The sequence below is a fragment of the Oncorhynchus nerka genome, linkage group LG4 (genome assembly GCF_034236695.1).
Source record: "Oncorhynchus nerka isolate Pitt River linkage group LG4, Oner_Uvic_2.0, whole genome shotgun sequence".
Lineage (NCBI taxonomy): Eukaryota > Metazoa > Chordata > Actinopteri > Salmoniformes > Salmonidae > Oncorhynchus > Oncorhynchus nerka.
Window position 1 is genome coordinate 64,206,537 of NC_088399.1, and position 24,987 is coordinate 64,231,523.

At 43.3% G+C, this 24,987-nt stretch overlaps 1 protein-coding gene across 2 annotated transcripts in view; it reads left to right on the forward strand.

Moving 5' to 3' along the window:
• The window catches only part of LOC115128415 (ectonucleotide pyrophosphatase/phosphodiesterase family member 2-like), a 32,439-nt gene that overhangs the window by 705 nt on the left and 6,747 nt on the right, over window positions 1-24,987 (forward strand). For both annotated transcript variants that reach the window (XR_010463826.1, XM_029658243.2), the window contains exons 2-23: window positions 817-922; window positions 1,397-1,552; window positions 1,960-2,085; window positions 2,696-2,756; window positions 3,020-3,117; window positions 3,496-3,575; window positions 3,782-3,901; window positions 4,135-4,190; window positions 4,723-4,788; window positions 4,985-5,057; window positions 5,385-5,493; window positions 7,322-7,447; window positions 7,587-7,618; window positions 7,754-7,881; window positions 9,436-9,520; window positions 9,623-9,710; window positions 9,860-10,029; window positions 13,454-13,499; window positions 14,888-15,027; window positions 15,697-15,838; window positions 16,057-16,134; window positions 16,926-17,058. Coding sequence is in view for 1 of the 2 variants with exons in the window: in XM_029658243.2 (XP_029514103.1) it covers window positions 817-922; window positions 1,397-1,552; window positions 1,960-2,085; window positions 2,696-2,756; window positions 3,020-3,117; window positions 3,496-3,575; window positions 3,782-3,901; window positions 4,135-4,190; window positions 4,723-4,788; window positions 4,985-5,057; window positions 5,385-5,493; window positions 7,322-7,447; window positions 7,587-7,618; window positions 7,754-7,881; window positions 9,436-9,520; window positions 9,623-9,710; window positions 9,860-10,029; window positions 13,454-13,499; window positions 14,888-15,027; window positions 15,697-15,838; window positions 16,057-16,134; window positions 16,926-17,058 (2,219 nt within the window). In the remaining variant the exon portion in view is untranslated. The remainder of the gene's footprint in view (window positions 1-816; window positions 923-1,396; window positions 1,553-1,959; window positions 2,086-2,695; window positions 2,757-3,019; window positions 3,118-3,495; window positions 3,576-3,781; window positions 3,902-4,134; window positions 4,191-4,722; window positions 4,789-4,984; window positions 5,058-5,384; window positions 5,494-7,321; window positions 7,448-7,586; window positions 7,619-7,753; window positions 7,882-9,435; window positions 9,521-9,622; window positions 9,711-9,859; window positions 10,030-13,453; window positions 13,500-14,887; window positions 15,028-15,696; window positions 15,839-16,056; window positions 16,135-16,925; window positions 17,059-24,987) is intronic.

A 24,987-nucleotide genomic window follows, 5' to 3' on the forward strand; every position in this document is an offset into this window, starting at 1 on the left:
AAGTTTTCTCTTCGCTGACACAAATATCAGTATCTGCTAAGATTATTGTTTTGGACAATTTCACATAGACCTGAGCATTAAAAAAATACACAGGGTGGTCTAATCAGGGATCAAATTACAAAGATTGTGAACATAAAGGGCTTGTTTGGACTATTTTAAACCACTGTCAATAACTTTCAAAAAGACAATAAACAGGGGGATCGTTTTCAAATAGCGATATTTGTGTATGAAATATTTTGCCGTGATAATCAAGTTACACATAAGTTCAGCTTGTCTATCCTCCAATTGAAAAACAAACCTCTCTTCAAACTTCAAACCGTGGGCTGCTTATGGAATAACAAAAGGCAACCACTAGTTGTGATAGTTGTAAAGGAGTACTTCAAGGGTAACAATATTATGTTCCTCTCTTCAATGACACTCTGGTTTGTTTGATCATATTTCAAGCTCAACACACACTAGTAACAACAGAATATTTGTCAATAGGATGGTGCTATCATCAGACCTGAGTCAAAAATAGGCTATAGGTCAAATGCTTTCAACTACCCTATTTAAGGGCACTTGATTTTTTTGGGACTATTCCATTGGTTCAATTGTACAGTGTAGGCTAAATCATGCTCAGCTTGAGTATTTGAATGTAGTTGACATCAACCAGTGTACACATATCTAAGTTGTCACAGTATATAACTGGTATTTTTGTACCAGTAAAAAAGGATTTGGGCATTTGTTTGAATTCATCAGGTGGATTACCTAATGTTCTAGGCTTGACTCCTTGATTCTGTGAACAGCTTCAGGGTGACGTCTATCTCTTCTTCTCAGGCAGTTGTTCTCTTCGCACTCCTTGTGGGATCCAGTGTTAGTGTGGCATATGTCTTTCAAGCAAGTGGACCTGGAGAAGATGCGGGATCTCCGCCCCAAACCAAAAGTGAGACGTGGATCGATGTGTTGACGTTTGGCCTTTCCTGCTCTGACACAGTTGACTAATAATGGTTTTATTACAGTATAATAAAATAGAGAGTAATGGAACTGTTTTGTCCGTTCAAGGATGTAAACTGTTCATTGGCATCACCACTGTACCTTTTCTTCCATATTGCACCTTTTGTCTGGAACAGTAGGCGAATAGACGTACAGTGGTAACCCAATATTTAAGATTGACGTAACATTTCCTGCAGCCTGGTTGCCTTTAGCCGTGGTCATTTGTGTCGTCACGATACCATAGCCTATTATGTGTAGCACACACAAACTGTGTTTACCAGGCTACGTCTTCAGCACGCTGAAGTCTTTGCTAGCGAGTATGGTGTCCATATTAAGGACACATCCATGGACGTTGTGTCAATCACTTGTTGGTGTGTCGGTGTGTCTCGTTAGCGCTGATGCTAATTGTGTTCTATTGTCCCAGCTCTCTCAGACTCCCTGTGGGTTAGCTCCGCAGGATCATGTAAGGGCAGATGTTTTGAATTGGAGGAAGCTTTACCGCCAGGTTGCAGATGTGACAACTTGTGCAAAACCTACTACAGCTGCTGCTCAGATTTCGACGAGCACTGTTTAAAAACAGGTTTGTATACCCGCAATACAGAGTGCCTGGATTCAGCCCTTAGCCGTGATACGTATATTGGCAAAATTACCACAAACCCCTGAGGTGCCTTATTGCTAATATAAACTGGTTACCAATGTAATTAGAGCAGTATAAATAAATGTTTTTCCATACCTGTGGTATACGGTCTGATTAACCACAGCTTTCAGCCAATCAGCATTCAGGGCTCGAACCACCCAGTTATATTCCCCAGTATGCACAGGGTATAACCATCCACTACTGTTAAAAATAATGTACACCAAATTAAACAATGGCTGATATGGAATTTGCTATCTGATTTTGTGTGTGTGCATGAGACATGACTATGGTTTTGTAGTAGCTAGTTGTTGATGGTGAATACAGACTCTTATGTCCCTTCCCTGGTGCAGCGGGGAGCTTTGAGTGCAGTGAAGATCGCTGTGGGGAGACGAGAAACAATGACCACGCTTGCCACTGCTCAGAGGACTGTCTGGCCAGAGGAGACTGCTGCACCAACTACAAAGCCCTCTGCAAAGGTACACACTCGAACTAGGGATGTGTGAAAGGCTTTTGAAGAAAGTGAATTTAGGTCAGTTCATTCCGTATTGGAACCAAATGAGAAGGCAGTCGGTTAGAAGGAAAAGTAGAATGTGGGCTTTGGGTTCTTGTTGTGCATTTTCCCTTTGGACTGCAGAAGTGCATTAGTTTCACTGTTGTTACACTACAATGAACCTATAAAAAGTTGTGAGTCTCTTATATACATAGTAACTTTCACATTCTACATCAGGGGTATTCAACTCTTACACTCGTGGTCCAGAGTCTGCTGGTTTTCTGTTTCTACCTAATAATTAATTGCACCCACCTGGTGTCCCAGGTCTAAATCAGTCCCTAATTAAAAGGCAACAGTGAAAAAGACGCAGTGAGGTCCCGAGTTGAGTTTGAGGGTTCTACATTGCATGCATGTTTTCTATTCTTCTCACACTCTGACAAGCTTTGATCATCCAAATACTTTCAAAATGAAGAAGTGAAACTTTGCAACAAGCAGTGTGAGGGAAATTCTTCTTCTGAATCAAATTCCAATGCACTGGCAACAGACTTTTGCAGACTTGCGCTAGATTTTAACTTTTCAAGTTCTCCTATTTGCAGGAGACACTAAATGGGTGGACGATGAGTGTGAGGAGATCACAGGCCCTGAATGTCCTGCAGGGTAAGTTTGAATCAAAAACTCAATAAACGTTAATGATTTTATCCTCAGAAACAGTGACAGTGGCTTTATGGTCTGGGGGAAAGGGGCAGCAGCACAGCAGTCGCCTCCAACTTGGACTGGAACCAGTAGCCCGGTGGACACCTTTTGACCTAACACTACAAGGCCATATGGTTCCCATATCATTTGTGTAAACTAAACAAGTGACATCCCATCAACAGCTCATTTTCCATGACAGCTTTTGAGTATTTGGTCCTTATTCCCAGTTTTATCCGTCCTCCTCTGATCATGCTGTCGGTGGATGGGTTCCGGGACTCCTACATGAAGAAGGGCAAAGCGGTGATCCCCAACATGGAGAAACTGAGTAAGTCACTCCCACTCACACCCTGACACTAGATAGGCCATAGTGTAGCTATACTGTTGTTGAAGGCAGACAAAGTCAGGAACCCAAGCGACTTAGTTACATATCAATCAAATGTATTTTATACATTTCTTTTTTACATCAGCAGTTGTCACAGACTGCCTTACAGATACCCAGCCTAAAACCCCCAAAGAGCAAGCAATGCAGAGGCAGAAGTCTCTAGGAATAAAACAACATTCTCCTACTACGCTACTATTAGATTTTAGAACCGGAGTGGACGAGTTGAAGTGAGGTGCTTTCACTTTAGATTTCATGCAGTGTGATGAATGATTCTAGGCTACTGATAATATATTGATCATTTGCTCATTTCTTTCCATATAGGAACATGTGGCACTCATGCACCCTACATGCGACCAGTGTACCCCTCCAAAACTTTCCCCAATTTGTATACTCTTGCCACGGTATGGTTACTTATTCCCATGCATGTCCATATGAATATACCACTGTTTTATTGAAACTTGAAATAAAATATGTTTTCAATTAGATGGATCCCAATTCATATACATTGTAACAACATTATGCATTATAATAACATTGTAACAACTTTTATACAGATCTTCGTCAATTATGTTTCACTGGTATATCTATGAGTTGTGATGTTTTCAAGGGGCTATATCCCGAGTCTCATGGAATAGTGGGCAACTCCATGCATGACCCCGTGTTTGACGCCAACTTCAGCCTGAGGGGGAGGGAGAAACTGAACCACCGCTGGTGGGGTGGCCAACCTGTAAGTGCACAGACACTGTCCATTTCTTCACGCTTACACAGTTTTTAAACTTAGGGAAATAGACTAAAGGTTTGCAGAATCACAATGACATTTCTAATGTAAGACGGTAACTTGGAGCAGCATCAAGTGGTTAGGAATGGATAATGAATGTTTTTTGTTGTTGTTGTTGCATACTGTATGCCTCATGTTTTATATCGGTGCTTGGAACGATACCTGTTTCCATGTATCTGTAGATCTGGATCACTGCAGAGAAGCAAGGGGTGAAGGCAGGAACCTTCTTCTGGCCGTGGTGAGTTAACGTGGTCTCTTTGTCAATGGCTATTTGACCGTCAACGACGGTGGCCTGTTGAGAGCAAAATGACACAACAAATAATTGATCAGTTGATTAAAAAACCAAGACCATTCATTATTTATAAAACATTAATACTGAGTGGTGAAACTTAATATAAAGATGATAATAAGGGATAATAAATGCAAATAAGTTGTGATTTTACTGAAATAGTGAAAATCATTTGCACATCTATTAACTAATAATGACGAGGGAGCTGGTCCTTCCTGTGGCACATCCATACAAACAATGCCCCCCCCCCACGCAATCAGACACATTGGCCATTGAGCTTCCAAAGCATGGTAGCCTAGAGCCCAGTTTGTTTTGCTAGCGAGTTGCACGAATTAGCATAAACACATGTTAGACTGCCAGGCAAAAACTTTGGTTGATATTTCTTTTAGCAAAATAATGTACCCTCATAACATGTAGTTATTCTAGAACTAAGTCATGAGATACTTGCAAGTGTACTTGACTGACATGTCTGTCGTTGCAGGGTGATTCCACTGGAGAGGAGAATCCTGACCATCCTGCGTTGGCTTAGTCTTCCTGACGATGAGAGGTTAGATATTCTTCCCCAATGCTCATTAAATATGAACATCAATCTGCACCAACCTCACTTCCACCAATTTCCCCAAAAGACTCAGAGAGGGACTAAGCTACTCAGCCTTATAAGAGTGTTAATAGATAGGAGAATCAAGCTGCTGTACTGTACTGAATAGGTCAGAGGTTGAGCTGTGTGTCTGTGATATTTCTAGGCCCTATGTATACGCTGTCCACTCAGAGCAGCCCGACACATTCGGACACAGACTGGGACCCTTCAGCAACGAGGTGAGCTCCTTTGATTGGGACAGACATAACCTCGTCCCCAGTCCCGAATTGGTTCGACAGAGAGAGAGAGCCGGCTGGTGGATGAGATTAGGCCAGAGATAGTTGATGGTTGCTATGGGGCGGGGTGGGTGTTGTGGGGGAGGGGTTCACGTAAGGGCAACTCATCTTAAGGGGATAAAGAGCTAAATCATGTTGCGGTCTCTAACTTTGGTGATATTTACGCATTTTTACACATTAATACTGTAAATACAGGTCATGACAAATTCCAGAGATTGTTGTTGAGGTATGGCTTACTGTAGTAACCTTTGTGTGTTTTGTGTGTTATAGTTGGACAACCCCCTGAGGGAGATTGATAATGTCATTGGTCAGCTGATGAACGGCCTGAAGCAGATGAACCTACACCGCTGCGTTAACGTCATCGTCGTTGGAGACCATGGTATGGAACAACGGGCCACAAGGAGCCTATGTCTACTCTGGTTAACTGTCCGAATAACACAAAAACAGATTTCCCTGATGTCTTGTTAACAGTGTGAAAAAATACATATTTACCTTGTTGTAATCTTGTTATTTGATGTCTGCAACCAGAAAAACATTTTGGAACCATTAAATGAAGTTATTGTGAAGTCCCATGTCGACTTTTGTTCCATGGGAAATGTTTACTAACCTTGACTTATGCGTAAGGCCGTCATTGTAGAAGAATCATAAAACACGGGACGAGATGTTAAAAACTGTCCATTGTGCCAATAGATGGAATGCACTCACATGAGATTTGCCGTGATGTTGACAGAGTGGCATGGGAGGTTTATTTCTTAGACTGGGGTAAGATGTCAATTTTGGGACACATCCTCAGTAGTGTGCCTTCGAATCAGTGGGTGTTTCGGCCTTTAATCACTAAACACCCTCATCAAAGGTGGCCAGCTAAAGGGTAATCAAGCCTTAGCTTGTGTCCCATGCCCAATTAAGATGTCCCACGGGACTATGCAAGACAGGGGCGTCCTCTTCCCTGAGCCAGCCATACAGCTGACCGCATACCTCATATGCCCTCCTCAAGTTGGAGGGATCTGAATTGGGTTCTCAGGTGGGGGTGGGGGGTCATGAAGTTATAGCCCAGCAAGGGTCCTTCCGTTTGATCCAGATCCACTGGCTGCCTCTTTCAGCTGCTTGAGAAACTGCTCTGACGGTCTGCCGCAGAGCCTGTCCATGGATTCCAAGTTCTTTCAGCAACCTGATGATGGAAGAAGCCACGAATCCTCTGCATCCCACTTCAACTGGCCAGACCTTTGCATTCCAGCCACGCTGAGTTGCGTCTGCTGCCAACTCTGTGTAACGCAGTTTCTTACGCTCGTAGGCCTCTTCAACAGAGTTTTCCCACGGGACTGTGAGCTCTATGATGTACACAGCCTTTCGTGAAGGGGACCAGAGTACCATGTCTGGCCTAAGGTTGGTAGAAGCAATCTCTGGTGGAAAAATGAGTTGCTGGCCAATATCGACAAGCATCTTCCAGTCCCGGGCCATGGCTAGGTGTCCAGTTTCTGGCTTTGTAGGAGGATACTTGGGCCTTTTCTGTCCCTCCCGGATGAATGTTGTTGTTTTGACGGGATTGCTTGTTTTTGGAGGTAATGAATTGGTTGCACTCCTCTTGGTCTCAAGTGCTGCAGCCAGGCTCTTGAGGACCTGATTGTGCCTCCAGGTGTAGCGGCCTTGTGAGAGGCTGGTCTTGCAACCTGTCATTATATGCCTGAGAGTCGCTGGAGCTGGGCAGAGGGGGCAGGTCGAGTCCTCGCCATACCATTGATGTAGATTTTTTGGTGATGGAAGCACATCATAAACAGCTCTTATGATGAAGCTGACGTTGCTTGCCTCCATTTGCCAAAGCTCACTCCAGTTGATCTTTCTCCTCTCCAGGCCTTCCCACCGAGTCCATTGCCCTTGTTTAGCAAGAGAGACAGCCTTTGCACTTCTTGCAGTCTCCTCCTGTCTACGCACCTCCTCGACCACCAGCTTCCTGCGTTCAGATGTTGTTGCCTTATGGAACGTTGGTTTGCTTGCTGCCAGGCCAAAGCCTCCTCTTCCATGCTGGATATTCCCCACGGTGTCTCAGGGCTGATGTTGCTTGCTGCACAGTCTTGGATGATGTCCATTTCCGTCCAGTTTGGACGGAAATAAGAATTTGTTCTTAACTGACATACCTAGTTAAATAAAATGTAAATTAATTTTTGATTAAATAAATTACATAAAAATAACTTGTCTCTTTCTGCCCCTAGGAATGGAGGAGGCCCACTGTGAAAGGACTGAGTTCCTCAGTACCTATCCTGTGAACGTGGACGAGATCAATCTGATCCCTGGATCTCTTGGGAGAATCCGGGCCCGGGATCCCAAGTCAACCACCTGTGAGTTACACAGTACTGTAAGAGAATGGACATAGCTGGATAGATGTGTGAACTAGAATGTGTTCACACATCTTTCTTTCTTTCTAGTACATATTTTCCTATATAGCTGTTTTACTTTTTTATGTTTACAATTTTTCAGACGACCCAAAAGTAGTTGTGGCAAATCTTACAGTAAGTACACATGAAACATTTACGAAACAAAACAATTATTATGTTTTTGTTAGTTATTTTGCTGGCTGTGTAGAACTTCCTGTAAGTCATCTACATAAGAGATCACGGACTCCATGTAATGACCTTGTTTTACAGTGTAAAATGCCAACCCAGCACTTTAAGCCTTACTTGAAACAACACCTCCCAAAACGGCTTCACTACGCCAACAACCGCAGAATTGAGGATGTCCACTTACTCATGGAGAGAAAGTGGCACATTGCCAAGTATTGTATTTTTCTACACTACTAGTACTATCAAGTCAACTAAACTCAGCAAAAAAAAACATCCTCTCACTGTCAACTGCGTTTATTTTCAGCAAACTTAACATGTGTAAATATTTGTATGAACATAACAAGTTTCCACAACTGAGACAAACTGAATAATGTGTCTCTGAACAAAGGGGGGTCAAAATCAAAAGTAACAGTCAGTAATCTGGTGTGGCCACCAGCTGCAACAAGTACTGCAGTGCATCTCCTCCTCATGGACTGCACCAGATTTGCCAGTTCTTGCTGTGAGATGTTACCCCACTCTTCCACCAAGGCACCTGCAAGTTCCCTGACATGTCTAGGGGGAATGCCCTAGCCCTCACCCTCTGATCCAACAGGTCCCAGACGTACTCAATGGGATTGAGATCCGGGCTCTTCGCTGGCTATGGCAGAACACTGACATTCCTGTCTTGCAGGAAATCACGCACAGAATGAGCAGTATGAATGGTGGCATTGTCATGCTGGAGGGTCATGTCAGGATGAGCCTGCAGGAAGGGTACCACATGATGGAGCAGGATGTCTTCCCTTTAACGCACAGCGTTGAGATTCCCTGCAATGACAACAAGCTCAGTCCGATGATGCTGTGACACACCGCCCCAGACCATGACGGACCCTCCACCTCCAAATCGATCCTGCTCCAGAGTACAGGCCTCGGTGTAACGCTCATTCCTTTGACGATAAACGCGAATCCGACCATCACCCCTGGTGAGACAAAACCGCGACTCGTTAGTAAAGAGCACTTTTTTGCCAGTCCTGTCTGGTCCAGCGATGGTGGGTTTGTGCCCATAGGCAACGTTGTTGCCGGTGATGTCTGATGAGGACCTGCCTTACAACAGGCCTACAAGCCCTCAGTCCAGCCTCTCTCAGCCTATTGCGGACAGTCTGAGCACTGATGGAGGGATTGTGCATTCCTGGGGTAACTCGGGCAGTTGTTGTTGCCATCCTGTACCTGTCCCGCAAGTGTGATGTTCAGATGTACCAATCCTGTGCAAGTGTTTTTACACGTGGTCTGCCACTGCGAGGACGATCAGCTGTCCATCTTGTCTCCCTGTAGCGCTGTCTTCTGCGCCTCACAGTACGTACATTGCAATTTATTGCCCTGGCCATATCTGCAGTCCACATGCCTCCTTGCAGCATGCCTAAGGCACGTTCACGTAGATGAGCAGGGACCCTGGGCATCTTTCTTTTGGTGTTTTTCAGAGTTAGTAGAAAGGCCTCTTTAGTGACATTAATTGCCTACTGTCTGTAAGCTGTTAGTGTCTTAACGACCGTTCCACAAGTGCATGTTCATTAATTATTTATGGTTCATTGAACAAGCATGGGAAGCAGTGTTTAAACCCTTTACAATGAAGATATTTGTTATTTGGATTTTTACGAATTATCTTTGAAAGACAGGGTCCTGAAAAAGGAACATTTATTTTTGCTGAGTTTAGATTAAGTTAAAAAGTGGAATTTGGGGACAAATTGGCATTTGTCTAATGCTTTTTATTTTGTATATTCTATGTTATGCAGGAAAGTGCCTGAAAACAGGAGGAATCCTGGGAGATGTGGTTTCTTTGGTGACCACGGATTTGACAATAAGATCACCAGTATGCGGGTAAACCACTTAAATCAAAATGATATAATTGTAACATTTTCCAGATATCATATTCTTAGCTGCTTGTGTTTACATTGTTTCCAATGTTTGTTCCCTGTATAGACAATCTTTTTGGGCTACGGACCAAGCTTTATGTTCCAGACAAAAGTGACAGAATTTGAAAGTATTGAGTTGTACAATGTCATGTGCGGTACGATTTCTTTCTTTACTTAAGTGCTATTAAGAGCTTATTCCTTGGCACCAGATATTTACAATAAATATTTCATAACTAGGAAATGAAACGTTTCAGTGGAAACTTTGTTGCATACTAAATCAATCTCATATGCCCTTCTTTCTCAGACCTCCTGGGCTTGACCCCTGCCCCTAACAATGGAACCCATGGCAGTCTGAATGACATGCTGAAAGCCCCTCCTTTCACACCCACCATGCCAGAGGAAGTGACCCCTCCCACCAGCTCTGACACATCCTCTGCCACAACCTACGACCTGGGATGTAGCTGTGACAATGAGGTCAGTGGGGAGGTCATGAGTGGGAACCAACTCAAAGAGTTTTATTGAGTAACAGGATCAAGTCCATTCCTTTTTAAACCCCTAAGGTTGATGTCCGATGAATGCAAGTATATATGGAGACTGTTTAGCGTCACTTAACCCTAATTGCCGCTGTAAGTTGCTCTGGATAAGAGCGTCTGCTAAATGTAAATATAGGACAGACACTTCAGAACAAACTTTTTTGATTTTTGTAGGGGGGACGATCTGCTGTTCCATGTAGGGAATCTGGTTTTCAATGTGTTTGTATTGGTCCCATGATTCATGAGCTGAAATAAAATATCTCAGAAATGTTCCTTACGCACAAAAAAAGTATTTATAAAAAAATAAAATAAAAATCACACATTTGTTTACATCCAACTGTGACCATTTCACCTTTGCCAAGATAATCCATCCACCTCACAGGTATAGCATATGAAGAAAGCTGATTAACTTCTTACGGCTAAAATCCCGTTAATGTGATCGATTTGACAACAGCCAGTGAAAGTGCAGGGCGCCAAATTCAAACAACAGAAATCTCATAATTACAATTCCTCAAACATACAAGTATTACACACCATTTTAAACATAAACTTGTTGTTAATCGCACCACAGTGTCCGATTCCAAAAAGGCTTTACGACGAAAGCATACCATGCGATTATGTTAGGTCAGCACCTAGTCACAGAAAAACACAGCCATTTTTCCAGCCAAAGAGAGGAGTCACAAAAAGCAGAAATAGAGATAAAATTAATCACTAACCTTTGATGATCTTTATCAGATGACACTCATAGGACTTCATGTTACACAATACATGTATGTTTTGTTCGCTAAAGTTCATATTTATATCCAAAAATCTCAGTTTACATTGGCGCGTTATGTTCAGTAATGTTTTGCTTCCAAAACATCCAGTGATTTTGCAGAGAGCCACATCAATTTACAGAAATACTCATCATGTAACGGCTCTCGTCAGAATGAGTATCAGACCAAAGCGCAGCTTGGTAAGTGTTCATGATTTTTATTTATCAAAACACTCAAACAAAATAACAACGTGAAAGACGAACAGTTCTGTAAAGCAAATAAACTATACAGAAAACTACCCACAAAACCCAAACGAAAAAGGACAACTTATATATGATCCACAATCAGAGACAACAATAGACCTGCTACCTCTGATTGGGAACCACACCAACATAGAAATAAAGAAACTAGAATGCCCACCCTAGTTACACCCTGGCCTAACCAAAATAGAGAATAAAAACCTCTCTATAGCCAGGGCGTGACACATCATAAATGTTGATGAAAATATAAGTGTTATACATGGAATTAAAGATATACTTCTCCTTAATGCAACCGCTGTGTCAGATTTCAAAAAAGGTTTACGGAAAAAGCACACCATGCAATAAACTGAGTACAGCGCTCAGGGACCAAAACAAGCCATACAGATACACGCCATGTTGTGGAGTCAACAGAAGTTAGAAATAGCATTATAAATATTCACTTACCTTTGATGATCTTCATCGGAATGCACTCCCAGGAATCCCAGTTCCACAATAAATGTTTGTTTTGTTCGATAAAGTCCATCATTTATGTCCAAATACCTCCTTTTTGTTTGTGCCTTTAGTTCACAAATCCAAATTCACGAGGTGCAGGCACTTAGTCCAGACGAAAAGTCAAAAAGGTTATATTACAGTTCGTAGAAACATGTCAAACGATGTATAGAATCAATCTTTAGGATGTTTTTAACATAAATCTTCAATAATGTTTCAACCGGACAATTCCTTTCTCTTTAGAAATGAAAAGGAACACAGCTCGCTCTCATGGCCACGCGCATGACTTAGCTCATGGCACTCTGCCAGACCCCTTAGTCAAACAACTCTTATTTGCTCCCCCTTCACAGTAGAAGCCCGAAACAAGGTTCTAAAGACTGTTGACATCTAGTGAAAGCCTTAGGAAGTGCAATTGGACCACATTTACACTGTATCTTGGATAGGCAAAGAATTGAAAACCTACAATCTTCCCACTTCCTGGTTGGATTTTTTCTCATGTTTTTGCCTGCCATATGAGTTCTATTATACTCACAGACATCATTCAAACCGTTTTAGAAACTTCAGAGTGTTTTCTATCCGAATCTACTAATACCATGCATGCCTTAGCTTCTGGGCCTGAGTAGCAGGTAGTTTACTCTGGGCACCTTATTCATCCAAGCTACTCAATACTGCCCCCCAGCCATAAGAAGTTAAACAACCTGATCATTACACAGACAATGCCACAGATGTCTCAAGTTGAGGGAGCATGCAAATAGCATGCTGACTGCAGGAATGTCCACCAGAGCTGTTGCCAGAGAATTTAATGTTAATTTCTCTACCAACTGTAACGATGTACTCTTGAGAGTCGGGAAGCAAGTTCAGGGAGTGAAGGCATTTAATAAATAAACGAACATGAACAAAACAAGAAACATGAACAGCGCACCGACATGAAACAGATACAGAAACAATAATACATTGGGAAAGGAACCAAAGGGAGTGACATAACTAGGGCAGGTAATCAAGGAGGTGATGAAGTCCAGGTGAGTGTCAATAAGCGCTGGTGTGCGTGACGATGATGACAGGTGTGCCTAATAATCAGCAGTCGTGTGACCTAGAGGCCAGAGGGGGAGTATACGTGACACCAAAGTCGTTTTAGAGAATTTGGCAGTACGTCCAACCTGCCTCACAAGCACAGACCACATGTAACCACGCCAGCCCAGGGCCTCCACTTCCAGTTTCTTCACCTAAGGGATCATCTGAGACCAGCCACCTGGACAGCTGATGAACCTGTGGGTTTGCACAACTGAAAAATGTCTGTACAAACCGTCAGAAACCGTCTCCGGGAAGCTCATCTGCGTCAAATGCTCTCCTTCGATGGCCACTGGCACGCTGAATGAATCCCGGTTTCAACTGTACCGGGCAGATTGTGTTGTGTGGGCGAGCGGTTTGCTGATGTCAACGACAGCATTTTCCATTTCCCACCAATATCCAGCAACTTCACACAGCCATTGAAGAGGAGTGGGACAACATTCCACAGGCCACATTCAACAGCCTGATCCACTCTATGCGAAAGAGATGTGTTGTGTTGTGAGATGAGATGTGTTGTGCCTGAGGCAAACGGTGGTTTTCTAATCCACGCCTCTACCTTTTTTTTAAGGTGTCTGTGACCAACAGATGCATATCTGTATTCCTAGTCATGTGAAATCCACAGATTTCATGAATTTATTTCAATTGACTGATTTCCTTATATGAACTGTAACTCAGTAAAATCTTTGAAATTGTTGCAGGTTGCATTTTTATTTTTGTTCAATGTATATAACACACAGGGAAATCACGCTTTTGACTGCACTGGGACTTTAAGGTCTCTGTTCCTCTGTTACAGAACAAAGTGGAGGAGAACAATCAGAGATTCAGCCCAGACGTAGATGGTAAGTGTCAATCTTATTTTTTATTTTTTATTTTTTTTGGTTAAAGTTTATTTAAAGTCTTTTTTTTGTGTACTTATTTTCCACTTACCTAGGGTGTTATGAAGTAATCCAAATAATTTAAACGTTTGCTTGCTGGTTATTTACCAACTTCCAGAATCTCCAGGCTAACAGTTGTTGAAAATGTGAAAGATTGTATCAGTTAGCGGTACATTCAAAAGTATTACAACTGGCCTAGTCTCTCGTGACAAGGTATGACATGAAACGCCTAAAATGCTAATATCATTAATATTGATCAGTGTTTTTTTAACACTAGTAAACCAAACAAAAGCATTGTTTTCTGTCTTACCTTGTCCATATACTGCTCACGGGGAAACTAATTTTGTAATTTGGGTGAACTCTTTTTAAACTCACACCCTGACTTTCCCAATTACTGAGTGACCAGGAGCTTAGCAACCATCTGACGTGTAACCTGTGGCACTGTGTAGCTTAGCAGCTTTGCTTCCTCACTCACACGTCTGCTACTGGGATTGTTCTTGTGTCCTCTGTATCCCAAACACTCTCGTATCCCCATAGCCAGCTGCGCCACCATAATTCAAGCAATTCCATGCTGTTGGTGGTGGTATTTCAAGCTGAGTGAACTTTACCAACTCAACTCGGTTACACTCGCCCCTCTTAGTCCACAGCCACCCCAGCCTTTGAAATGAACGCACTGCAGATTCAGGGCATGGAGCCACTGTAACAGGTGGCATGCTACTTGCTTAAGAGCTTTGCTTCCTAGCTAACAAGTCAACTACTGAAGGGGATTGATCTTGCGTACTTTGTCTCGCAAATACACGTGACCGCCCTCTTGAAACACCTTAGCCAGCTGAGCCACCGAAAAGCAATTAAATGGCACAGGTGGTGGTATTTCAAGCTGAAGAGTGAGCTTTACCAACTCAACTCGGTTGCACCATGACAACGAGAATGTGGTTGGTCGAGAACCCGTAGTGCAGAGCGTTACACATTGTACACACTCCTGAGTTACTCCAGCCAGCTCCAATGCCTTATCCCCATGCTTTTGAATACACTGACTTATGCTAATGCTAATCCTAATGCTAATGCCCTAACTGATACAATTAGTTTCCACTAGCATTGCTACATCCCCCAAAAACACTAGCCAGGGGATTCTGGACCTTCTATTGAACCAGCTAAAGAACTTAGAACTTTGAATGAAACAACACTCAGGTAAGTCGAAATATTAAAAATAAACTATCCAGTTTGCAATATTTAGACAATATTAAAATACTATATAGTCACATAGCCTGCTGTAGAATTCAAAAACAAAATGACTGATTTTGAGCCAAGGTTAACTACTGCCCTACTTGCTTGATTAACTGGTATTTTCACAGACGCCACACACCTACCCTTCGGTCGACCAGCGGTTCTTTTCCAAACGACGTATAGCCTCCTCCTCCACAGTGACTTCATCAGTGGATACAGCCAGGAGCTCTCCATGCCCCTATGGACGTCATTCACAGTGCCCAAACAAGTAGGCTATTCATCACATGGAACACAACAAACTAGTAGTAGTAATTTAATGAGTCGATCCATATGATTTGAGAGCTAGTCCTCAGACCTGGGTCATGTTGAGTCGTTGATCAGTGGTTGCCGAACGGTTTTTGAATTGTGACCCACAAGGCTTTTCTAGTTTTCTTCTTACCCACAGAATAGACACACAAAAAAGATCATAGTCACAGCCCAGGCTTTGGTCAGGGACTGGCTATGACCTACCAGTCGGCCCAGAGCCACCATTTGGGAAGCATTAGGTCATATCTTTCCAAAGCTCTTTTGAAATGTCTTGAGTGGTTGCAAGGAGTAGCATGCGTGAAAACAATTAGTACTCCTGTTGGGAGATCGTAAATGTTATTTTGGTCTTTGACTCAACTGGTTAATTGCATTTTGTATTAAAATGAGCCTGGTTTTGTTTTATTGGGGGGAGAGAATCTGGATAGGTACTTGCGTAACACTAACCTAACAGAACCCTACACAGACCCAGACACTATACAGCACACAAATACCAACTAATGACATGGCCCCAATCACATACAGCAACACTGTATTGGCTGTTTGTTAACACTGGCTGTTTGTGTACCGGTTCTCTCTCGTTTGGCGATGGGATTTCACTATGTGTTACCAATGACAACATATTCCCTTCCAGGAAGAAGTCATGCCCCTCCCTGAGCCTGAGCCAGTGATTGAGTGTGTGAGAGCAGACATGCGGGTCGCTCTAGAACACAGCCAGGCCTGCACCACCTACAGCCAGGACACTGATGGCTCCTATGGCTTCCTCTATCCACCAGGTGGGTTGCACACTTGCCCACTCTTGGTCATGTTCATTAAGGCACACTGAAGCAAAACAAGAATTTCTTATTGGAGTTCAGATAGTACCTCCTTTTTCAATCCGTTTTGTGCTTAATGAAGACGACCCTGGTTTTGTGGCGCTACATGGGGTGCAGGCTTTTGTTCCAGGCCTAAATGGGAGGTAAATGAAAGTCTATATTTGTATTTTCTATGCTAGAGCTGGCCATCTCTTCTGAATCAAAATATGATGCATCACTGATCACGAACACTGTTCCCATGTACCCTGCGTTCAAAAGTGAGTATTCACTGATATCTACTTATATCAATTGTAGTAAATCTGTCACTGCGTTTTTGTTAAGGTTGTTGTTATGCTGTAGGTTCTCAAATGAGATCCTTGTTGCTCACTTTCTGTTTTCCTCTGGTAGATGCTTCCTTCCAAAGCTTTTACGGTTACCAATCACATCATATATAGTACATGTGGGCCTCTGGACTCTTGTGCTGCGTTTTTGCTTGGACTGCCCATTCTAATGTGTGGAGGGAGAGGTGGGAGGAGGAGTGAGGCGGGAGGCTAGTCGGAAGAACTCAGGTCTGGGAGAGAATGGACAGGCTGACACCCCATTATCCCCCCCCCCGCCACACACACACACACACACACACACACACACATGCAAAGAGAGACTCAATCTAGGCCAGTGAAGCCTGGTGTGGTGAAAGACTAGAAAAGGATGTGAAGGTCAGTTCCCTTGTCTGGGGACTTTTAGTGTGGGGCATGACTTTGACTTCCTCTTGAAGGAATTAGCATCAAGATCAGACCAGCAGCCTTTGGCTTTTGAAATGCTTAGAAGGTGCCCTGTCATGATTCAAATGGCGCAATAACACATTAATAACATGTATTCACAAAATGCTATACACAAATGCAGTATAGAGAGCATTTTCCAAGGTTGGCTGTAAGCATTCATTTCAGTTCATGACCTAAATGCATTCAGGCAACAAGTAATTTACACATAATGTTGCAGAACATTTGATTTGGTTCTCCAATTGTTGAATGTCTTATTCCCTTGTTCTCTTTTCCCTTCAACTCTGCAGAAGTATGGAGGTACCTCCAGGGGACTCTTCTCAAGCGCTACGCAGAGGAGAATAACGGCATAAACGTGGTCACCGGTCCCATCTTTGACAACAACTACGATGGCCACCGGGACACCACAGTGAAAATCAAAGAGTAAGGACTCAGACACAACAATAGCGTTTGCTGGCCGAGAGTACGTAGCACATCTGAAAGTAATTTGCGGACCGAGTGCGTTACCGATTTTACGTCTACAGCGGGTAGTCCCTAAAATGGTGTAATGGTGTTACATTGGATAAAAGTGGAGACTCAGAGCTAGAAATTGTATATTGTACACTGCAGTATTTTATTTAACCTTTATTTAACTAGGCAAGTCAGTTAAAAACATTCTTATTTACAATAACGGCCTACCAGGGAACAGTGGGTTAACTGCCTTGTTCAGGGGCAGAACAACATATTTTTACCTTGTCAGCTTGGGGATTCGATCCAGCAACCTTTCGGTTAGGATACCTGCCGCAGTTGAGGAACAATGGGAAAGTATTTCTGCTTGAAACTTGCTAAACTTGAAACGCCACTTTTGAGAAAATGACACTTGAAAGTTTTGCTACACCTAATGGAGAGCTCTTCTTTGTCTACACCCATTCAGCATCGTTCACACCCTCTTAAGCCTTAGCCCCACCCATCTCTTTAAGGATTCACATGTGTGGCCATGTGCTAAACTAAGTGAGTAGTTTAGTAAACAACCAAATATTTCTAGATTAAAGTGGTAAAAGTAGTAGCCTACAATAAGGAAAAACTCCAGGTAAAATCACACTTTATCTAGCCCATACCTATATCCCAATCTGGCTTTGGTGCAGGTCATGTTGTTCTTCAATTGTCACGATCGTTTAGAGATGGATTGAACCAAGGTGCAGCGTGGTAGGCGAACATCTTACTTTATTAAAATGAACAACGAAAAACAACAAAATACAAAACGAACGTAAAGTTCTGCAGGCTACACAGCAACTATACAAAATCAAGATCTCACAAACTAAAGGTGGAAAAAGGCTGCCTAAGTATGATCCCCAATCAAAGACAACGATAGACAGCTGCCTAAGACAGAGAAACTATACTGCCCACCCAAATCACACCCCGACCTAACCAAATAGAGAAATAAAAAGGCTCTCTAAGGTCAGGGCGTGACATCAATGGTAAACACACACTATATCAAATAAAATCAAAAGTTTATTTGTCACATGCACAGGATACAGAAGGTGTAAATAGTACAGTGAAATGGTTACTTACATATTTGCAATATCAAAAACAGAAAGTGTCCAGATTAAATATTTTATAAATTTTGTATAATTACTAGACGATGCTCACCCGACACACTTGTCTAAATTGATGGGTCATGTCAAGGAAATGCTATAACCACCCCCCGGCCACATCTAGCTAAGTGGAGGGGTCACTATTGTCTAGATATGTACACATGTTGATTAAATACAATAGATGGCCTTAATCACCCCTAGACACACCTGGCTAATTTGATGGATCATGTAATCATCTGGCAAAGTGGAGCCTTTTGTTTAGACATGGTGCTAGCTAGCTAGCCAAACAATGAATTGGCATAATCCCAATTCGTACTACTACCAATACAAACATTGTCATAGCTGTAGTATAAATCTGCAGGTAGCTAAAGCTAACAACTAGGTTCAATGTTAGCTAGCTAACATTAGGCTATAACTAGTAATGCAAATGGATTTCTGATTAGAATAATATTACTACACAGATGATACACGTTCGCTAGCTAACGAACAGTACACTTTAACTTGCAAAGAAAATAACTTTCTGACAAAATTTGAAACTTAAAATATCTGAAAATGTAGCTAGACTCTTACCCGTATAGATGGGTGAACGCTTCACAGCAGACCTGACCCATTTGAACTATGTTTTTGTTTGTAGCTACATCTTGTTTGGCCAGAGTGGTGTCAAATCACTCCGGTTCATACCGACAGTGGCGTGTGTCAATAGCGCCTGCTAAAGTCAGTGCATCAATGTTGTTGAGAAAAGTAGCAAACCTTTTGTAGTTCTAGATGGCTAACGTTATATATTTCAAAATGACACTGTGGAGAGGACTATCAACACATACTGAACAGCTCACGTTATAGACAGAAGCATGCTACATGGCAGACCAATCCAAACTCATCTCCCGGCATGTGCAGCCCAAACATTATCTCTGCCAATCATGGCTAGCGGGAAGGTTCCTGTCTTTTTCCGTGGCTAGACCAACTAGGCTCGTAATTTAACACTTTTATTCGTATTTACGTATATAATACATGTTTGTTATTAAAGCACATGAAAGTATACATGTTCCAGGCATTTCTGACCAAAAACACATTTTGATTAAAAAAATACATGTTTCCATTCAAATGCCTCTCCTGTGAAGTAGTGAAGTGCGACATACGCCTAGTTTCCTGAAGCAAGTCTCATATCGCAGTATTATTTTGGGACGATATTATATCGATATTTGATTCCAAGTATCGATTTTGCTACTGTAGGTAGCGATAGGTAGAGCTAGCTGGCACTAGTCGGCTGTGCCTGCGCCAAAACTCCAGTATTTTTCCTCCTATAGTTTGTTCTCCGTCTTCTTTTTAAATAGTGAGCCCACATGTTTTCAGCCCTTTTAATTTCCTGACTGATCAAAACTTGTTTTCTCATGCTCTGTCTTTTCTCTCTAAAGCAGACATGGTGTTCAATATGTTCATAACATCATCGCAATAAAATCGCAGTATCAAATCCCGATACATATAGTATCTTGAGAATCGCAAAACATATTTTATTGGCACCTAAGTGTCGTGATAATATAGCATTGTGAGGTCCCTAGCAATTCCCAGCCCTAGTGACAGGTCAAGATGATACCCTTTGTAAGATGTTACAAACCAAGGTGATCATGTTTTGTGTTATTCTATTTTTATGCTCAAATAGTTATGGCTGTTCAATTGGAGTGATCTGGATTCATTTGGATGTATTTCTTTTTTTTTTACTGGCTGGTACATTTAGCTATGATATCTCCTTTTACATAGTAGCGATGTGTGGGTAAAATCAACGGGGAAGCCAAGCCAGGCATATGTTATTTTCTACAACCTGTGTTGTAACAATTGCTTTGATTTCACTATAACCTGTTAGAAATTAATTTGTACAGCACCGTGATAGCCGATATAAGGCTGATAAACCATAGCCTACATCGTTTCACAGACAGTTCCAAAAGACAAGTGTCACACAGTGGCGTAATAAATTCAACCACATACATTTGTGTTTCATCACAGTTAAAACCCGGAGAGCAACTTCTGTCCTGTTTAAGTCCACAAAGATAATACTGCATGTAACAAACATGACCTACACAGCATGGTCAAATGAAAGTTAAAGTTAGTTGTAAAAGTTCATTTGACCATCGGCTTGCTCGAGTTATAATAACATCCTTACTAAAATGTTTCCGAAGCAGCAAGATCATAATAGCCTAATGGGAAATACAACTGCAATGCACTTCAACTTTGACATGTTGTAGGCTAACTTTAGGGAGAAGCCCCCCGGAATACTGATGTTAACTTGTGGTAACCCCAAGATGTGCATTAAAACAGACTCTGAGCAGTCTAAATATTGATTCAGGACCACGGAGAGTTTACCGGAGAGTGCGGCCTCCGCTATCAGCACCTCAAGTTGGACAGTGCCTTTCTGGCGGAGGCAGCATCTCAACGAGCACATTCACATTCACACTCATTACAATAATATTTGCGAGTTAGAATAAACCTGTGTAGAATATATTCCCACAGTCCAGACTAGATAAATAGTTAAGTATTACCATCTCGCGGCAAAGATGGAAGCAAACATGAAATAAACCGATTAATGATTAACATGGTACAGAAATTGTAAGCATATAGACATTGATCCTCTTACAGCAAAGATGAAAACACAAACCATTTAAAAAACAACATTTCAACAACATCAAGTATGCCTAGTCTAATACAATGGCAATTTAAAAACACTGTAAGCTATTTAGTCCAATCAATTTTTGTGTGTGTGTGTGTGTGTGTGTGTGTGTGTGTGTGTGTGTGTGTGTGTGACTCACCCTACTTGTTGACTCACCTTCCTCTCTTTCATGCTGGCAAAATGGTCAAGTACTCCGCTGGACTTAAGTTCATGCAACACACGTTTCCATTCACATTTTTGCTAAATGTGTGAGTCTCTCTTGTCCACAGCTATTGTTTAGGCAGGTTTTAATCATTTTCAGATAGGAAAATGGCCTTTCAAATGGCCTTTCAGCTGTACTTGTAACAAGGGATGGTGATCATCAGTTTCAGGAGCTTGCATACCTCGGGTAAAGTGTTGGTCACGTCATTTTTCACAAGTGATTGCAGCAGCTCACCTGGTGGTTTGTGGAAGGCGGCATCAGCATAGACTACCTGCAGCAAATGTTTCACTGAGACAGTGAGCCTCTTAGGTCATATACTAGCTCAAGATAAGGGCAACCTCAGAGGGGACATTCCCATAAGAAGACAAGCCCCTCTCTGGGCCCCTAGTGACTTAGCCCTAGGAGAGAAGGGATAACTGCAAACAGTATTATCCAAAAGAAAACATTCTAATGACATATCTCACATAAGCATTATTATGTAAATAAAACATCTTATTTATCAATGTTACCTGACTAATTCTGATTGAGTCGGGACAGGGCCCACGTGTTGAGGTCAGTGTGTGTTGTTGCCTACCCAGCAGCCCTTCAGGAAGTCCAGGACCCAGTTGCTAAGGGAGGTGTTTAATCTCAGGGTCCTTAGTTTAGTGATGAGCTTGGAAGGCACAAGTCAGTTAAGAACAAATTCTTATTTTCAATGACAGCCTAGGAACAGTGGGTTAACTGCCTTGTTCAGGGGCAGAACAACAGATTTTTACCTTGTCAGCTCTGGGATTTGATCTTGCAACCTTCCAGTTACAAGTCCAACACTCTAACCACTAGGCTACATGTCACCCATTCAACTGTGCTGTTGAATTCTGAACACGTAGGTGTTCCGTTTGTCCAAGTGGGAAAGGGCAGTTACCATACCAAGTGTGCAATAGAGATTGCATCATCTGTGGATCTGTTGGGGTGGTATGATGGTAATCCAATCCAATTTTATTTGTCACATACACATGGTTAGCAGATGTTAATGCGAGTGTAGCGAAATGCTTGTGCTTCTAGTTCCGACAATGCAGTAATAACAAACGAGTAATCTAACCTAATAATTCCACAACTACTACCTTATACACACAAGTGTAAAGGCATAAAAAAATATGTACATAAAGATATATGAATGAGTGATGGTACAGAACAGCGTAGGCAAGATGCAGTAGATGGTATCGAGTACAGTATATACATATGAGATGAGTAATGTAGGGTATGTAAACATTATATTAAGTGGCATTGTTTAAAGTGTCTAGTGATACATTTTTTACATCAATTTTCCATTATTAAAGTGGCTGGAGTTGAGTCAGTATGTTTGGCAGCAGCCACTCAATGTTAGTGGTGGCTGTTTAACAGTCTGATGGCCTTGAGATAGAAGCTGTTTTTCAGTCTCTTGGTCCCTGCTTTGATGCATCTGTACTGACCTCGCCTTCTGGATGATAGCGGGGTGAACAGGCAGAAGCTCGGGTGGTTGTTGTCCTTGATGATCTTTATGGCCTTCCTGTGACATCGGGTGGTGTAGGTGTCCTGGAGAGCAGGTAGTTTGCCCCCGGTGATGCGTTGTGCAGACCTCACTACCCTCTGGAGAGCCTTATGGTTGTTGGCGGAGCAGTTGCCGTACCAGGCGGTGACAGGACCGACAGGATGCTCTCGATTGTGCATCTGTAAAAGTTTGTGAGTGCTTTTGGTGACAAGCCAAATTTCTTCAGCCTCCTGAGGTTGAAGAGGCGCTGCTGCGCCTTCTTCACCACACTGTGTGGGTGGACCAATTCAGTTTGTCTGTGATGTGTACCCCGAGGAACTTAAAACTTACTACCCTCTCCACTACTGTCCTGTCGATGTGGATAGGGGGGTGCTCCCTCTGCTGTTTCCAGAAGTCCACGATCATCTCCTTTGTTTTGTTGACGTTGAGTGTGAGGTTATTTTCCTGACACCAGACTCCGAGAGCCCTCACCTCCTCCCTGTAGGCCGTCTCGTTGTTGTTGGTAATCAAGCCTACCTCTAGTGTTGTCCGCAAACTTGTGGGTGAACAGGGAGTACAGGAGAGGGCTCAGAACACACCCATGTGGGGCCCCAGTGTTGAGGATCAGCGGGGTGGAGATGTTGTTACCTACCCTCACCACCTGGGGGCGGCCCGTCAGGAAGTCCAGTACCCAGTTGCACAGGGCGGGGTCGAGACCCAGGGTCTCGAGCTTGATGACGAGTTTGGAGGGTACTATGGTGTTAAATGCTGAGCTGTAGTCGATGAACAGCATTCTCACATAGGTCTTCCTCTTGTCCAGATGGGTTAGGGCAGTATGCAGTGTGGTTGCGATTGCGTCGTCTGTGGACCTATTGGTGCGTTAAGCAAATTGGAGTGGGTCTAGGGTGTCAGGTAGGCTGGAGGTGATATGGTCCTTGACTAGTCTCTCAAAGCACTTCATGATGACGGAAGTGAGTGCTACGGGGCGGTAGTCGTTTACATTTACATTTACATTTAAGTCATTTAGCAGACGCTCTTATCCAGAGCGACTTACAAATTGGTGCGTTCACCTTATGACATCCAGTGGAACAGCCACTTTACAATAGTGCATCTAAATCTTTTAGGGGGGGGGTGAGAAGGATTACTTTATCCTATCCTAGGTATTCCTTAAAGAGGTGGGGTTTCAGGTGTCTCCGGAAGGTGGTGATTGACTCCGCTGTCCTGGCGTCGTGAGGGAGTTTGTTCCACCATTGGGGGGCCAGAGCAGCGAACAGTTTTGACTGGGCTGAGGGGGAACTGAACTTCCTCAGTGGTAGGGAGGCGAGCAGGCCAGAGGTGGATGAACGCAGTGCCCTTGTTTGGGTGTAGGGCCTGATCAGAGCCTGGAGGTACTGAGGTGCCGTTCCCCTCACAGCTCCGTAGGCAAGCACCATGGTCTTGTAGCGGATGCGAGCTTCAACTGGAAGCCAGTGGAGGGAGCGGAGGAGCGGGGTGACGTGAGAGAACTTGGGAAGGTTGAACACCAGACGGGCTGCGGCGTTCTGGATGAGTTGTAGGGGTTTAATGGCACAGGCAGGAGCCCAGCCAACAGCGAGTTGCAGTAATCCAGACGGGAGATGACAAGTGCCTGGATTAGGACCTGCGCCGCTTCCTGTGTGAGGCAGGGTCGTACTCTGCGGATGTTGTAGAGCATGAACCTACAGGAACGGGCCACCGCCTTGATGTTAGCTGAGAACGACAGGGTGTTGTCCAGGATCACGCCAAGGTTCTTAGCGCTCTGGGAGGAGGACACAATGGAGTTGTCAACCGTGATGGCGAGATCATGGAACGGGCAGTCCTTCCCGGGAGGAAGAGCAGCTCCGTCTTGCCGAGGTTCAGCTTGAGGTGGTGATCCGTCATCCACACTGATATGTCTGCCAGACATGCAGAGATGCGATTCGCCACCTGGTCATCAGAAGGGGGAAAGGAGAAGATTAATTGTGTGTCGTCTGCATAGCAATGATAGGAGAGACCATGTGAGGTTATGACAGAGCCAAGTGACTTGGTGTATAGCGAGAATAGGAGAGGGCCTAGAACAGAGCCCTGGGGACGCCAGTGGTGAGAGCGCGTGGTGAGGAGACAGATTCTCGCCACGCCACCTGGTAGGAGCGACCTGTCAGGTAGGACGCAATCCAAGCGTGGGCCGCGCCGGAGATGCCCAACTCGGAGAGGGTGGAGAGGAGGATCTGATGGTTCACAGTATCGAAGGCAGCCGATAGGTCTAGAAGGATGAGAGCAGAGGAGAGAGAGTTAGCTTTAGCAGTGCGGAGGGCCTCCGTGATACAGAGAAGAGCAGTCTCAGTTGAATGACTAGTCTTGAAACCTGACTGATTTGGATCAAGAAGGTCATTCTGAGAGAGATAGCGGGAGAGCTGGCCAAGGACGGCACGTT